Here is a 17,282-nt window from a genome sequence, read left to right on the forward strand (position 1 = left end):
AGTGTACGCGTGCATAGACGAAAATTAAAACGATAAAGTTTCGATAAAATAATCAATGCAAAGGAAATATAATTTTTTATATAAATTCAGAACCAATGCATATTTTAGTCATGCTTGCCTTGTTGTTTGGATATTTATTCAAATAGAAAATAATAATTGAGTGAAAAAAAAAATGGTCGAATTATTTTGTTTTTCGTTACGTAAGCTATTTAATTTTTAGAACGACACGTATTTTCACTATTAGCAATCATTAAGTACCATTATTTGACTTTCGCAATAAAATACATGAAAAAACAAGTTGAATAATTCACGATAATTAATTAACATCAACCCTATCACGGGGAATACTCACCTTTGCGTCCGTCGCGTTGCTTATAAACTTACCCAGCTGTAGGATAGTTGGCAGTAACCAAACGACTCGCACGCAGCTTACGTGTACGTAAATTGAACCAAAAATTATTTCAATTCTGCATTTTCAAGATATAATGGATAAATTAGTAGTATTTTTCCTTTTCGGTGAGTTCTTCTTCTGTATTATTATGATTGTATTCTTAGATTTTTTGTTAAGTGTTTTTTTCATTTATAGTTTCTAAGTGGATAATTGCATTGATGGCTATAAAGTTTTTGTGAATAGTAAGAACAAGTTTTAATGACATTTGGCGGGTCGTTCTCAACGCATTATTATTTTTATTTTTAAAGCATAGTTTTGTTTGCTTACGATTGGTATGATTGATAATTTAAGAAGCAATATTATTAAATGGCTAATTGTGTTACTTTGAAATTTAAGGATTGTCCGACTTTATTCTATAAAGGACAGGGTAGTTTACACTGATAGTTTTATTTGCAGTTTAAGAACGAAATTGCAAACATATTATTATACACATTTATGATAAATATGATTAAATAACTATAATATTTAAAAGTCGTCGTTGGAAGTTTGTCATCTCCTTTAGGACTTTTTTAGTGTATATACGTAAATTTTACACTATTCGAGAAATTAAATGAAAAACTAAGACATTTTCTAATATCAGTAGTTTGTAGAAGTTAATTTTGAGATCCACCATTTTTTTATTAGGTAGGTAAATTAGGTAGATAGTTTGAATCAGAAAATAGATGGTATCCTATGGAATTAAGCTTTCGACCTACGACAAAAGTGGTCACCACTTTGTGGTGGTTAATGAGTTATCCTTCGCGTTTAAGATACCAAAAAACATATGAATCCATTTCAACTAATAAATATAATATTACAATTTATATCGATTTAAATTAGTCGTTCGTTTTTATTATCCTTGCGAAGCGTTATGGTAAAAGACAAGTAAATAAAATAAAAAATGTTTTATTATGTCTCGAAGATTACGAAAAACGCGTTTAACGGGTTAATTAATTATATTGAATTGATGGATCATATTGTAATCGCTTATTTGATCACGTTCTCTGAGTTTTTTTAAATAAATGAGTAATTTGTTTTTTTTTCATGATATGTTTTTTATATTTTTTATTGCTACGAATCAGCTCACGGCCAACGAGGTCACTGGAGCCCATAGACATCAACCACGTCAATGCCGCCACCCATCTTGAGACATGAGTTCTAAGTCTCAGTTTTTACAGTATAACAGCTGCGCCACCCTTCAAACTGAAAAGCATTACTGCTACACGGCAGAAATAGGCAGTGTGGTGGTACCCACACGTTCGGGTTCACAAGAATCACAAGAAGTCCTACCACCAGTATTTACGCAAATTATAATTTTTGCAGGCTTGATTTTTATTATACGATGTCCTCAAACGTGAAAGTAATTCGTGAACATTTGTTAAGTACGTATTTCATTAGAAAAATGGATACCTGCGTACGGGTTCGAACACCAGCAGAGTTGCATCGATCGATACTCGTGCAACGGGCGTCGTATTTTTTAGGCCACGATGACTTTAAATCATCGCTTAATATGTTCACTCTTGTCACGTCCTTACGGATCTATCTGACACAACAACTTTTGCATTCCTTCAGCTCCAGCGTTAGGAGCAGACTTAGGGACCCCGGTGCCCGTATTCCTAGAACTCGGCAAAAAGTTCGACGTGCAACCTAACCCGGGCATCGGCCCGCTGAGTTTCTCGCCTGATCTTCTCAGCGGGTCGCCATTCCGATTCGGTAGTAGATTCATACGCGAAGCCACTGCTCTTCACTTGTTAGCTTTCCTTCGGAGGCTCTCGAGCGGTTGTTAGCTAATCCTACCCCTCCTGACTGAGCCTTTGCGCACCCACCTGTCCTGGTGAATTAGGAAAGGCCTCCGGGTAATCCATCAATCATAAAAAAAGATAGACGATCGAACCAAGCGGCTGCTGGTAGGTGCCAGGTGGTTACGTCGTTACAAGTGTAACCTTTCTACGTAATCTTTATTATTGGTGGTAGGACCTCTTTTGAGTCCGCACGGGTAGGTCCACCACCCTGCCTATTTTCTGCCGCAAAGCAGTAATGCGTTTCGGTTTGAAGGGTGGAACAGTCGTTGTAATTATACCGAGACCTTAGAAGTCATATTTCAAGGTGGGTGGCTGCATTTATGTTGTAGATGTCTATAGGCTCCAGTAACCACTCGACACCAGGTGGGCTGTGAGTTCGTCCAACCAGCTAAGCAATAAAAATAAAAAGCGCATAGGTAGATTGCTGTATCCCATAACACAATTTCCTAAAGTCTCCAATGAAAACAGATCAGTATTCAATCTAATTTTAATTATGATGTTTTATTATGCTCTTTATTCGTTGTCAATTAAAAGCCGTAAACATTTAAAGGCCGTTTTAATTTTATTGTTATTTTATAGGTTTGGTTTTATTTTACTACTTTCTTAATCTATAGTTTCGAATATTTCGTACTATAAAAAAATAAATTGTATTTTAATTACGCCTCGAATTAGACTCGTAAAAATAAAAGTACGCACTATCTTTATTTTAATTAAATTTTCACATCCTCTCAACTTGTCATATCTACTAATAGATATCTTGAGTTATACGAGCCCGCATATATTACGTGTAGGTAAATATATTATGTACATACCTCCATCCTCCTTATTTCTGTTACAAAGCACTCATATGGTTTTCCTTCAACGAAAAACAAACAAATAAGATATATTTTATCATGTTTTCTTTTATTTCTTAGATGGGTGAACGTGCTCACAGCCCACCTGGTGTTAAGTGGTTACTGGAACCTATAGACATTTACGATGTAAATGCGCTACCCACCTTGAGATATAAGTTCTAAGGTCTCAGTATAGTTATATGTCTTCATGTCTTAATGTTCGAAATTCGGTTTGTCACATGCATGGCCTCCGGTGGTCACTTAAAACCAGATGGCCAATGAGCTCGTCTGCTTATCTCGATAAATAATAAAGAAAGAGCGTGCGTATTATCGTAAATAATAATGTAACGTGTATCAATCACTTAAACCTTCAGTTACCATAATACAAACTGTTGACTTAAACTTATTATTTACTTGATAAACAAATATAGGACCTGCAAATGTTTTGTGCAAAGCTTAGTTGTGTGTTCAACATCGATATGTTTTGAAAATTAAACACGGAATTCCCAATGCCGCGATAACTGGATTTTTATGAATTAAAAAATATTATTTCAATAAATATTATCCTCATTCAAAAACACGTTTCGTTTTCGAAATGTTTAATATTAATATTAGGTTTTTTTTTATAAACAGAGATGTATTTCAATAAATTGTTGTAGCGCGTGCATATTTAGTAAATGTAGATTCTGCAAGAGGGCCACACAATATCTATAATATATTAATACGTGAAGCAAAAACTTTGTATCCCTTTTTACGAAAATTGCGCGGACGGAGAAGTATGAGATTTCCCACACTTATAGAGAATATAGAGGAGTACACAATGCTCATTTTTTTTTTAAATAATGCATAAAACATACATTAAATCAATAAAGAAAACATTACTCACACTACCGTGTATTTGACACACACACATATGTAGGTACATATACTCTTTGTTTATTGTTAAACTTTAGTTTGTCAAAAATTATGGTCAAATTGAAAATAGGTTAATACTGTTTATCTTTAATATTATTTGTCTATAGTGAAGTCTTGGCGAAATCTGTGATTATAGAAGTATAATAGTCTTTGACAATATAACCATAATAATGTTCAAGCTTATAATTTCAATTAATTAAAGTCGAATTTCGACTACTGCGGGACCACTAGTAATTATTAAAACTGAAAATTTCAAAGATGACGACCTACCCAAACAACAATCCCTACATGACCCGATCATTTTGTCTTCTAAAACAATGTGACAAAAAATAAATTGAGTTTCCAAAGTTTAGGAATAATTTTATAGCATATTTTTAATTTTGGCAAGTAGCACGCTAATCTAACCTCCTTTATTTAATTTTTTTTTATTTTATGGAATATAAAATGTGTTTTTATAATTGATTGAAACTACTTTTAAGGTTTAATCCTTGACCATGAAAATCCTAATGTGTTCGAAACGCCGGAAATAATAAAATGAAAATAATATAGGCGAGATCAAACTGTAAAACTGTTGTTATAATTATGTCTAAGACTTGCGAATATCATAGAAACTTGAAATGAACAAACTTATTGTATACCCAGTTAATTAATTTACTAAGATTTACTTTTGATTTCCGATATTACCAATACTGAAAGTAAAATTACAGATGCTTAACTAAGTAAAGTAAAAAATACGATCATCAGTTCTGTCACATTATTATTTAATTTAAATTTCGTAAGCTGCCCAGAAATGTGGTTTGATTTTTATATGTTTTTCTTTTACCGTCTTGCCAACAGCAATCATAACTAACGTGTTATGTATGAGCGTAAGGAACAAGCGTCAGTCGAATGATGATGATGAAATTCTCGATGACCGCTATGGCTGGGAGCTTACCACCCGGCCTCCGAGGCAGTTCCCTGGGCAAGGATTTTTCCCCGGTCTGTTTCCTGGCCAAGGCTTATTCCCCGGCCAGGGTCAGTTCCCAGGACAACAGCAACGTTTAACTACGACTCGGGCTCCCAACAATCTGTAAGTGAATTTAGAACACATGTAATCTGACACCGACTAGTTCGTACAAATAAAAGTCAAAAAGTGTCGTGACAAGTAGATAATGAGCTACGAAATCTTCAATTTTAAATGGCGTTGGGGTAACTTTGTCATGGGCCAAAAACAAATGAAGACATAGACATACCAATTTGTTCAGTATTTGTGTTTGATTATTCAAAATGAGCAATCGCCTATTTTCTGCCGCCGAACATTAATGCTTTACGGCCTAAAGAGTGGGGCTGACGTTCTGATATAGAACTTAGAACACATGTCTTAAGCTGAATAGAGGCATTTGCTTTGTTGATGTTCATAGAGTCCGGTAGCCTTAATACCAGGTGGGTCGTGAGTTCGTTTGTTCAAATTTCTTACTGGTGGTAGGACGTCTTGTGAGTCCGCACGGGTAGGTACCACCACCCCGCCTATTTCTGTCGTGAAGCAGTAATCCGTTTCGGTTTGAAGGGCGAGGCAGCCGTTGTAACTATACTTGAGACCTTAGAACTTATATCTCAAGGTGGGTGGCGCATTTACGTTGTAGATGTCTATGGGCTTCAGTAACCACTTAATACCAACAAGGTGCGCTGTGAGCTCGTTCACCCATCTAAGCAATAAAAAAAACATAGCGCATAATTTTAAGCATAATTTTATATGTCTCGTCTTACAGGGGCACCACCACAATGTCGCCTGCAATTCAACAATGCATTCGTAGCTGCCCAGTAACCGCTGAGTACAATCCAGTTTGTGGCACTGATAATATCACTTACAATAACCCTGGAAGGTTGACGTGTGCTCAGGCGTGTGGAATCAGTAAGTACAGAAAAACAAATACTTTCAGTTATGTGTCAAATATTAATAGAATTTTTTTTCCGGGTTCGTGAAAGAAAATTATGACTAGTTCAATTATCGCATTGATACTTTAATATTTCATGCATAAAAGTGCACTCCACTAAGTGTACGTGTTTATGAGAATATGAGTAATCGAAATGAATGAAACAGTATTGAACAAGCACATCAAAATAAAGTTCACGGCTAACATGAACAATCTTCGCGTTCAATAATATTATCACGTTTAAAAACCAGTCAAATTTTTATTCAAAAGTTCAGCAATGACAACAACTTGAATGTGACGTAATAGTGTTCAATTGGAATTATATATTTTGTTCTGTTCTTTTTTTTATAATAAATTAATATTTATAAAATGAATGAGAACTTAAATTCTCGATCAATATTTTGTTCTTAGTCACAGTTTATTTATTTATTTATATTTATTTATTTACTGATATATAAATCTACAGTGGTTTTTACGGATGTTGCGTTATAACTACTGAACCATGCATCCGATTGACTTGAAACTTGGTATCGATGTACAAAATACATATACTTAATTGATAGGCTAATATTTATATGAGTCTTGGACTCCCTTCACCAGTTGCGGGGGCGTTAATGATGAGAATCTTTGCGGGGGTAAGAAATAATAATGTTAAGTTTAAATGCCCAGCGAAGCGGACGGGTACAGCTATAGTCTGATTATATATGTCTGTGTATACGTCTGAGTTTTTTTGGACTAGATATTTGGTGGTTTCGGCTTTTACTATTGTTATACATACAACGTTAGCAAACAAAAGCATTCTTCTAATTTCGTATTAATATATGCATTATTAATATTACAAATGCTGTGTTGCTATTAAGGTTAATGTAATATATAGTACAAGCGAAACACTTGTCTTAAATTAATATTAATTTACACCCGACTCTAAGATATAATTGAAGTATTGAATAATTAGTCATTCAAATCTTGAAGGTGTTTGCTGCTCAACAAGAATGACAGTGAAATAATGATGTGTTGTTAAGTTTTAAAATAATGTAACCTTCATAAAAAGAACACTACTATGTACTACATATTTTATGAAGGCAATGTTCAATGAAATGTTTCATAAAAACAATTGAATATTCATCACTCAAATTCGGGCGAATTTTGTGATTTACTTAATTTGTTTTTGAGGTAGACAAAGATTGTTAAAAAAAAGTAGGTACACATAATAGTGACAAATCAAATAATAGGCTATATAGTAGGACTGTTTCTTAAATAAATCACTTCGAACAGATACGCGGAACTTTTGAAAAGTTTGAAAAATATGTAGATTACTTAAATCTTACATAAAATGAGCGAACGAAAACATAAAAGCTGTTATACAGTTTTCATATTCTAAAATTTGCGAACAACAAATATCGCAAGACATTTAAATGTATTGTAATAAATTAAATTTAAAAATAAATCTAAACAACCCGAACTACCCACACGACAAATGTAGATTAATTATTCAACAAAAATTATACTTATCCGGGCCTGCAACTTATTTATAATTCAATGTTAAGCTGGTAAGCATCGTAAGTCACTTTTTGGCGGAGTTGCATCGGCGGTGATCTAATAGCAATTCTGTTCAATTTCAATTCAATTCCATTAGAATTGCATGCAATAATACACATGCAATAATATTTGTCCACGCTCATAAGCGATAAACTTTAATTTGTTATATTTTTTTTCAGATGTCAGCGTTCTCCGATCCCTGCCTTGCCCCACTGCTACACAAGCTCCTACCAGCTAAATTAATTAAAATAGTAGACCAAATAATTAAAAATATGAGTGATTAAATATTTTGTTTCATTCGAATACTGTGATTAACGTATAATATTAAATTGCCACGAAAAGGGAATTTTATGAAAATCTCCATTTTTAAACAATGTTCTATATTCCCATTGATTTAGTACTGATAAGGTTAATAGGCGAAGCTCTTAGTCTAACAAAATACTTACAAATAATATAATCTTATATATGTATAGAAGATTAGTATATAGTATATTAGATTATTTGACCCGACTGACTGACATTCATCAACGCCCAGCCTAAGCCACTGTGGTAATAAATTAGAAATTTAAGCATTAGATGAATTTTTGGTTTGTTTTTGTTACGTAAGATTTTTGGAAATTCCACCCCTAAATAAAATAAGGGATGAATAGTTGCGTATGGAAACCCGTCATTTGTGAAGGAAGAAGTTCGATATTGTATGTATGTATGTACCTGCTTCTGGTTAGAAATAAACGTAGACGACCGTCGGTGTTTTTCACTAAATTTGAGTCCTGAGTAGGTGATTTAACAGTTGAAAGCTGCTTATGATAAGTTCGTTATTTATGAAGAAAGAAGCGTGAAGTCAAAAATATAGGCTTCTTATCTAACGTCTAGGAAATCAAATTATGTATAAATAATCATGTTAAATTACTATATTGTACTATCATCAAAATATCCTGACTTAATATTTATATACGTTTGGCGATCATAAAAAGTCCTTTCTAAAAGAGTTTTAAAAAATTTCGATGATATGTTATGGATTATTCTGCAAGCACTATATTTTTTTTTATAAAATAGCTACTAAAGCGGTAATTAAAGTTCTTTGTGAATAAGTAAATGATTAACTCGAAGACACTGAACCATGTCATATTATATCCTGGAGTGATTCAAAGATAAAATTAAATGACTTATCCGGTTGATTTTAATGATATTAGTCACTTGAATTTTTAATAATATGGTAGGAAATACTTTTATTTTCATACTATATACATATACTTTAGTTAAATAGCGTAAATACGTCCGTATGTTGCAGTTGTGCTAATAAAACCTTGCCATGCTCCGCAATTAAGCACTAGTGCTAATCTAATCGTGTATAGTATGCCGCGGCTTTTCAACTTCGTTCGGGTGTTGCTTCCGTATATCTTATCCCCCCAGACTCAATGTGGGGAACCATGGGGGCCCACTCTCCCTTTTGGGGGTGCTCTCAATTCCTCCGCTCGGGCTCCCCATATCGGGCCCCCTCCTTGTAAGGAGTGAGCAGGCCCTATGGCAGCCCCCCTCAACTCTTAGCTTTAGATGTACGGATAGTAGTAGGTAGCAAGTAGTTAGGTTAGATTAGTCACGGTTGTGTGTCATGCCCCTCCTGCATTCTTTCTAGTCAGTGCAACGACGGAATGACACAAAGCCCCCACTCAACAGTTATTTTAGTTTAGTTTTAGATTAGGCAGTGTTAGTTAGTGAGGAAAAAAAATGGAAAAAAGAAGGATGAAGAAAGCTGAGGGACGATACCGAGTCGTAAGAAGGCAGTCCCCGTCCGATGAAGATCATGGGGTGACTAAGGAGTTAAAGGAGGCTGCATAGCACTCTACCGTCACCCTAGCACACTAGCACCAGGAGGACAGACAGATACGACGTGACAGCGGTCACGGTCCGCGAACGCGGTCGTTTTTATCGTCTCTCGAACGTAATGTGCAAGAAAAACCCGGTCGGCGAAGCATGCGTTCCGACCCAGCGGGCTGGTTCTGACTCAGCGGGGTATTCCAGAATACCAGTGACACCAGATGGGCGGATTGACTGGCTGCCGTACCGCAGAGACATGCTTCATTGTTGGTTGACGATCGCGTCGACGACCTGTCAATCAAGCGTGCTAGGGTGGCGCCGCGAGGCTGTTTGTATATTAGACCGCGAGAACTCCCCCTATTCTGTCCAGATTCTGATCAAGGGCTAAGATCGGACGTCGGTGAGAGAGTGCAAGAGGAGTCGTTTGGTGGTAGTGGGCCCTAAAAACATCCTTAGGCCTGCAGACTGTTTCCAAGAACTGCAGACCGTTAAGCTCCAAATACCCTGCGTCCTTTTAAGCGTGGACACTTCGAAAGAGGTTTGGCAACTGCCTAAAAATAATAATAAAGGCTGCTATCGAGCCTTGCCAGACAAAACCAACAATATTACATTTATTAAATCTAGGTAAATATTGTCGATGTTTTGTAGCCTGTACACGGATACATACCCGCCAGCAAATTTACTTTTACCTCATCGTGTAGGGAAATGATCTCCGGATTCGACTCGAGGTCGATGGTCATTTTAATCAATTGGCGTAGAAAGATAAACGAGGTCAGAGCTTAGATGCTACCGTAATCCATAGATACTAAAACCCTATTTCCATTTTAAGCAACAAGTGGAAGTCTTAATTGCCGCAATTAATTTTATTTTTAAGTTAGACTGCTTGGTCGCTTTATAATTGCGATGGGATAGATTTGCTCGAGCTAACCACACCCTATGCTGTCAGCAATTGCCAAAGTCAACTTGCGTGCCAAAGTCAATTTTGTCACAGTTGTGCATCTAGTGTGAAGGATAAGGAATTTGTGGGAATTTAGCTTACGTCATTATGCATGAGTGCCTTGGGGTAATACAACCTGATTTATTGGGATCTACGCCTTTTGTATTTTAATGGAGGTCAATAGGTCGTCTGACCAACTACGGCAGTTAAATTTTTCACGTTATTTAATGTTATTGTATCGAAAAAAGGTCTATTCGAGTTATAATCGAACTGTATTTTATTCCTGTACAATGTCTTACATAGGAGGAAAGGTAAACGGTATACGACTATAAACATAAGGAAAGACAGTACATGCACTACATGCAGTACGAATTCTGTAAAGGTCAATTGCCTTTGAAATTCATCGAGCAATAACAATTGAAGCTGTGTGTTGCTATTCTTTATCAATTGGGTATTAGGTACCTAGTTTTTATTGACAAATCACCACATCAAATATCAGAAAGAAACAAAACAATTTGTTTGACGAATAATACAAAACGTCGGTATAAACCGGCTTATACTAGATAAGATGATATTCTAAATAGACGAATAAATTGTTCAGTTTTAATTTTTGTTAAAAATCTTAGAGATACAGGTTAGGTAGCTCTTGGATTCATAATCATAGTTTTTACGTCAAGTTTTCCTCAAGTCAAACGAGTTGTCCTATGAAACAAGTCTTAAAGTTGTCTCGCAATAACTTTAATTCGTCATTATTTTAGTCGTATTGAAGGTTAAAGACGTTATAGACTTAGGTGCGTTATGGACTTAGGCCAGGTGCTCGTTTTAAGCTTAAAAACATTTATGATACGAAGCAGGCTTCGATATCTCTGTGTAATTTAAAATTATTTAATTCGGTGATTCATAAACGTGTTGGACACCAAGCATCAAGAGAGGTGGGGTTCTTATAAACGACGATATCAATATACGTGCAAAAAGATACTGCTCATTTAGTAACAGAACCGGCCCTCGAGTGGGTTAAATTTTGAAACTCAAAGTTTTTTAACATTCACATTTGTTTCCTAAGCTAATCGCTTTTAAAATGAGACAACACGACTTTTTCAAAGGTAAGCTTGTGATTTATTTGTACAAATATTTTCTAAAACAAAGTAGGTATTATTTAAGTTACTATTTAAGTATTATATTTAATTTCACCTTTAAAAATGTAGTAAATGATTACATAGAAAATAACCTTTTGTGCGTTCGTAAACTAATTGTCCAAACAAGGGCTTTGTTTTGCAGAAAATTGTTTTTAATAACTGAAAATTAAATGACTAAACTTGTTAAAGTTCTTAGTTTGTATTTCGTTACACGAAAGCAAAACGTGGTTTGTATTTCGTGTAACGAAACTTTTCTTTCGTTTTGTATTATTTTAAACTATCTATCTTATCGACTTATATTTCATTTATATTTATGTTAGCATCATTGGGGTATTTAATGAAAATGATTTTAAATTATGTAAATTGCACGTGCATTTTTGTATAAAACTATTTTCGATTACCTACAAAAATCCTCACAAAGTTATAAAACCTCTTTAACAGTCATCTGAATTATTTTAGTATATTTTTTTTAGTATTCAATATGTGATAATATAGAATTTCTAAAATCCTTTATTTCTATTTGATCTTCTGATCAGAACAAAGTTAATAGCAATAAAAACTGTATAAATCCTTGTAATTTATTACAATTTCGATACTATCATTAATTAGTTAAAACCACTGCTTCGCTGTGTTGTCGTCAAATATAAAAAGTATATTTATCAGCAGAAACAGCTCGCAAACTTATTGTTTGTTAATGGTGCGACTTTCACTTAAGTTCCATCAACAACTGTACATATATAAAAATGAATTGCTGTTCGTTAGTCTCGCTAAAACTCGAGAACGGCTGGACTGATTTGGCTAATTTTGGTCTTAAATTATTTTTGGAAGTCCAAAGAAGGTTTAAAAGGTAGATAAATATGAAAAAGCTCGGAATTAAATAAAAATAAGAATTTTGTTTTTCCTTTGATGTGTCCCCCGTCGGACGGATTCTTTTTGTTTGTTTTAAGTTTATTTTAAACAAAAGCTTAGGTCTTTTATTTATCGATTGAGGCACTATGAAGTCTGCCGGGTCAGCTAGTTTTTAATAAAAACGGTTGATAACAACTCCACGTACGCCTACAAGACGAACCCACAAAAAGTAATTTGCACACACTTTGTTAATTCAGTTATAGTAGTACTGATTTTCTCCGATCGAATTCACAGCAACATTCGCCATACTGTTCATTCAAGTCACGGACTGCTATGAATGGCACAACAGGAAAAACCAAGATCACGGCGATTGGTTTCACCACGGATCGCGACAATGGTCCACAAGGAGGAAAGATTCCCACGATTGGGGCTCGAGCGAGTCTGCAAGCAGCGAAGAATCAGACTATGGTGCTACACATTATGGGGGACGAAATCACAGAAACTGGCAACCTTGGGGACACAATTTTCACTATCCATCTGGTCAGCATGAACATCGGTATCGGCCCAATTTTCATGCGTACGTTTGTTAGACATTTTATTATTTGAATAAGAATATGTAAAATAGATATAATAAGATAGATATTAAGAAATAGGTATTAAATGTAATTATTAATTTGTTAATTGCATACAAATTTTGAATTTTTTTAGTGTTACAATAACCAAGCTAACTATCCTATTATAATATTTTTATAACTAAAGTAAGTTTTTGAAACTAATATTTATTTATCTGCAAACCTTACTTAACCTCCTATTGAGGCCTCCCATTAATTTTGATGTTTGTACATTTTTTACTATTACCGATTTACGCAATATTCGTAGTAATTTATTTTAGGGTAAAAACATTGATCGATGACAATTATTTCTAGATATGACTTGAACCTCAGACCGGAATTCAATGGAAATAGATTTAACAGACAAACGACTGCAACCGCCGGGTCTCCGGACATCGAAGCCTGTATCCGTAGTTGTCCTGTTACATCAGAATATAATCCTGTTTGTGGTACCAATAATGAGACCTACAACAATTTAGGAAGATTAATGTGTGCTCAGCAATGCGGAGTTGGTATGTTTTCTGCTATACATTAAATTCAAGTACTTATTTACGTAATAATCACTTATACGAGTAATTTCTAGTTGCCCGTCAGCTCTGAAACGCACATTTTGCACTAATTTGTGGTTGATTTAAATTAAATAATACAACTCATGATCCAACTAGGAATTTTTTTATTGCTTATATGGGTGGAAATGCGCCACCCACCTTGAGATATAAGTTCTAAGGTCTCAGTATCGTTACAACGGCTGCCTCACCCTTCAAGCCGAAACGCATTAGTGTTTCACGGCAGAAATAGGCAAGGCGATGGGACCTACCCGTGCGTACGTACAAGAGGTCCTACCACCAGTAAAATACCAGTAACCAGTAAACTAAGAATATGTATTATTTGATATGTGTGTATGGTTGTCATGGATATCGAATGTGAATGTCGATTCCCACCTTGGGACACTAAATGTTGGGAATAGAGAATACTATATACAATTATTTTTGTGAGAAATTAAATTAAAAAAAAAAAATTTATGACGCATTTGAATATAATTTAAAAACTCTTTGTCGCTTTCATAGTCTATTTAAGAAAATGTAACGAAACTAGAGCGATGGAAAATTCAACGATTTAAAATTAATGAAGCTTTTTTTTTTCTTAAATTGATGGACGAGCTCACAGCCCACCTGGTGTTAAGTGGTTACTGGAGCCCATAGCCATCTGTAACGTAAATGCGCCACCCACCTTGAGATACAAGTTCTAAGGTCTCAGTAAAGTTACAGCGGCTGCCATCCTTCACGGCAGAAATAGGCGGGGTGGTGGTACCTACCCGCGAGGGCTCACAAGAGGTCCTACCAAAAAAATTAGAAAAAAAATTTGTAATTTAAATTTGTAAAAGTATACGAAGCAATAAGCCTTATTGCTTCTGAACTCGCTTATTTCATTACCTATGTATCTGGATATGGAAAAGCAAATCTCACGTATAGAATCAGAGAGCTTTAAATGCACGAACAAACAAATATATAAAATTTCATGTTCGATATGGTTTTTGCCGGTCATCGTTCTCGTCGAATCCGTCGCTTGCGACCTTTGATTATATATATAATCAAAGCTTGCGACGAAGGGCTCGGCGAATAAATTAATCCACAACACAACCCACTGAGTTTCTCGGCGGATCTTCTCAGTGGGTCGCGTTTCCGATCCGGTGGTAGATTCTGCGAAGCACTGCTCTTGCTAGGGTTAGTGTTAGCAACGTCATCAGTTTTAAGCCCCGTGAGTTCACCTACTAATTCGGTGAATCTAGAATAACCCCTCGAGGTTGGTGGTCGAGGTGCTGTGACTGAGAACATGTAATGTCAAAAGACGGTCGCCTTTGTTGTCTACAGCCGTAAGTTCAACCGAGGATTAAAGTGTAAATTAAAAGCGCAAGCGAATACCTAACGTCGTCAACGCCTAATGGATAAGACGCCCGCTGTACCCGTATCGTAATATTATAAATATTTATATAACAAATGGTCGCGAATGACATCCACGATAAAGGCATGGCATCGAGTAATAAAAATAATACCCGCAAAAATTATAATACGCGTCATTACTGTATAATTGAGACATAAATAGACGCAATTTGAGTGGTGGCGTTCACGTTGTGAAGTCTACGGGTCCTTGTAATAGAAAGTCAACGGCGATCTTGTTCATTTGCTCATTTATTATAATTATAAGATAGAACCGTTCGGGCAGCATCTGAATCACATTTACAATGTACTTCTTTCGTGATCAGAAGACAATTCAGTGTTTTATGCATTCAAATTTGTCAATTTCACAAGTGGACATAAATTTAAATAATCGAACATTCCTGTTGCTTTAATTTTCAGTTGTTGAAATACAACGGAAAAGTACGTGCTCGGCAGCAAACGTCCCTACTGAATCATCGACAAGTTTCGACAGAGGAGATGGTCTTCTACAGACTACTGATGTCCCTGCCAATATCCAGCAATGCATTTCTTTATGTCCTCAATCAGAGGAAACGAGGCCTGTTTGTGCTTCAAACGGAGTCACATATAGAAATCCATTGGCAATCCTTTGTGCTCAGATGTGTGGACTTGGTAAGAATATTTCAATAGATGAGAGCTATAAATATTATAAATTTCAGCCCTCTTTTCCTATGTAGTCGCTGGTAGCCTAAGAGGCAATTACAGCAACGCACGGACGGGTAGGTGAACTTACGGACACAACCTGAAAGAATTTGCTAACACTAACCCTAGCAAAAGCAGTATTTCGCAGAATCTACCATTGGGTCGGAATAGCGACCCACTGAGAATATGCGGCGAGAAACTCTGTGGGCTGTGTCTATGGGACATAGCCTTCAATCTTATTGATGTATGATGAAATTGTGAATTTTACCTTAGAATCAAAAAACTCCGTATCTATCTAATTATTTTTGAGTAACTATAGTTATGATTGGTGTTTAATTTTAAAGCTCCAAGCTTAATTACAGGTCAACACCTTTTGTAAACTTTATTTGGTTTCCAGACATCAGAGCCACGAAGTTGTCAGCATGCACAATCGATAATCGAAAGCCCGTGGTCCAACAGCCACTGTCGCTCAGTACCCTGACATGTATTAAATCCTGTCCCACCACCACAGAGAACAAACCAGTATGTGGAACCAATGGCGTGACATATCAGAACCCAAGCTATATACAATGCATTCGTATTTGTGGAGTCAGTAAGTTTTTACTGTTCCTTGATACAATCAATCAATTAATTCATAATTTGAATTTAATATAAGAAAAAACCACAAACTATCTAGTTTAATATTATTTTGGAAACATTGATTCATTGATTTCGTAAATATAATCACTATGAATATAATGACGCTTGTGATTAATGAAGACAACAATATTTACTATTAATTAAATTAAAACATTATCTTAGATGTGGAGATACATAGAAGAGCTCCGTGCCCTTCATCAGCCACTAATGACGTTCAAACTACTGCAATGCTGTCACCGGACGAGTTACTTTTGACTCCAGCAGTCCAATTTTGTATAAAGTCTTGTCCTGCGACATCTGAATTCAACCCTGTTTGTGGGACGAACTTAGTGACGTACATGAACCCCAGTAGATTGCAATGTGCTAGAACATGTGGAGTCAGTAAGTACTTGTTACTTGATTTTTAACACTCTTGACTTATTTTAATATGGATTATAATTTTTTATAATTATTTCAGAGGTGGAGATAATGCAAAGACGAAAATGCCCATCGATCGTATTACCTAATAGGGAGCCGAATGACGACGGAAACAATAATATTCCCTTGCCTAATGTACCTTCTAGTACGGTACCTCCATGGAAGCCGACGATAGGAGAATGCTTGGCCGCTTGTCCCCAATCACAGATATATGAACCCATTTGTGGGACCAATAACTTTACTTTTAACAATGCGGACCATTTGCTTTGTGCACAGTTATGTGGAATTGGTATGTATCTTTATTTTAAAATATTGGAAACTAGTGTGGCGAGGCTTGGGGGAGACCTAAGTCCAGCAGTAGACGTTTGTGGGCTGATAAGAAAAAATGGCAGAAGCTATTATAGTCAGTAGGTAGTGGCCAAGAATTCCTGATGTGCATAAGCGAGGGTGAACAATTACCATTAAGCCTATACGAAGGCATAAAGGTGAAGAGAAATTATTTAATGAAAAATTAATTGTTTCAGATGTGAAAATTCTACATCAATCCGAGTGTACCAGTGGCGAGGTTACTTCAGAGACAATTCCACCTCTGACGACCGTGTCGCCTGATAATCAACCAAACAATAACGAAGAAACTACAGAGAAGCTTGTAGTACCTATAAACGAATCTTCAAGTTCTCCACCTTTCACTATACCCTCTGATATAATTAACAATATTTTCACTGAGCCCACTACATTAGATCCTACAGAAGATATTGATCAAAGATTTGGTGACAAATAAAAATTTGAACACAATGTTTTTCAATTTATCCAATACTACAACCA

General features: G+C 35.6%; 2 protein-coding genes across 2 annotated transcripts; both read left to right on the plus strand.

The window, feature by feature from the left end:
* The first annotated feature begins 360 nt into the window (after positions 1–360).
* Positions 361–7,717, plus strand: LOC149500179 (uncharacterized). Its single transcript, XM_089737239.1, has 4 exons — positions 361–516; positions 4,818–5,049; positions 5,729–5,871; positions 7,612–7,717. The coding sequence occupies exons 1-4, from the start codon at positions 486–488 to the stop codon at positions 7,668–7,670; spliced, it is 465 nt and encodes a 154-aa protein (XP_089593365.1). The 5' UTR covers positions 361–485; the 3' UTR covers positions 7,671–7,717.
* Positions 7,718–10,869: 3,152 nt separating this feature from the next.
* On the plus strand, positions 10,870–17,252 carry LOC114241827 (uncharacterized). The gene is made up of 8 exons (XM_089737238.1): positions 10,870–11,290; positions 12,467–12,749; positions 13,099–13,295; positions 15,141–15,371; positions 15,799–15,993; positions 16,203–16,421; positions 16,498–16,746; positions 16,982–17,252. Exons 1-8 carry the CDS (start codon positions 11,266–11,268, stop codon positions 17,236–17,238), a joined length of 1,656 nt encoding a protein of 551 aa, XP_089593364.1. The 5' UTR covers positions 10,870–11,265; the 3' UTR covers positions 17,239–17,252.
* Positions 17,253–17,282: the final 30 nt, after the last annotated feature.

The sequence above is a fragment of the Bombyx mandarina genome, chromosome 23 (assembly GCF_030267445.1).
Source record: "Bombyx mandarina strain Sakado chromosome 23, ASM3026744v2".
NCBI classification, from domain to species: domain Eukaryota; kingdom Metazoa; phylum Arthropoda; class Insecta; order Lepidoptera; family Bombycidae; genus Bombyx; species Bombyx mandarina.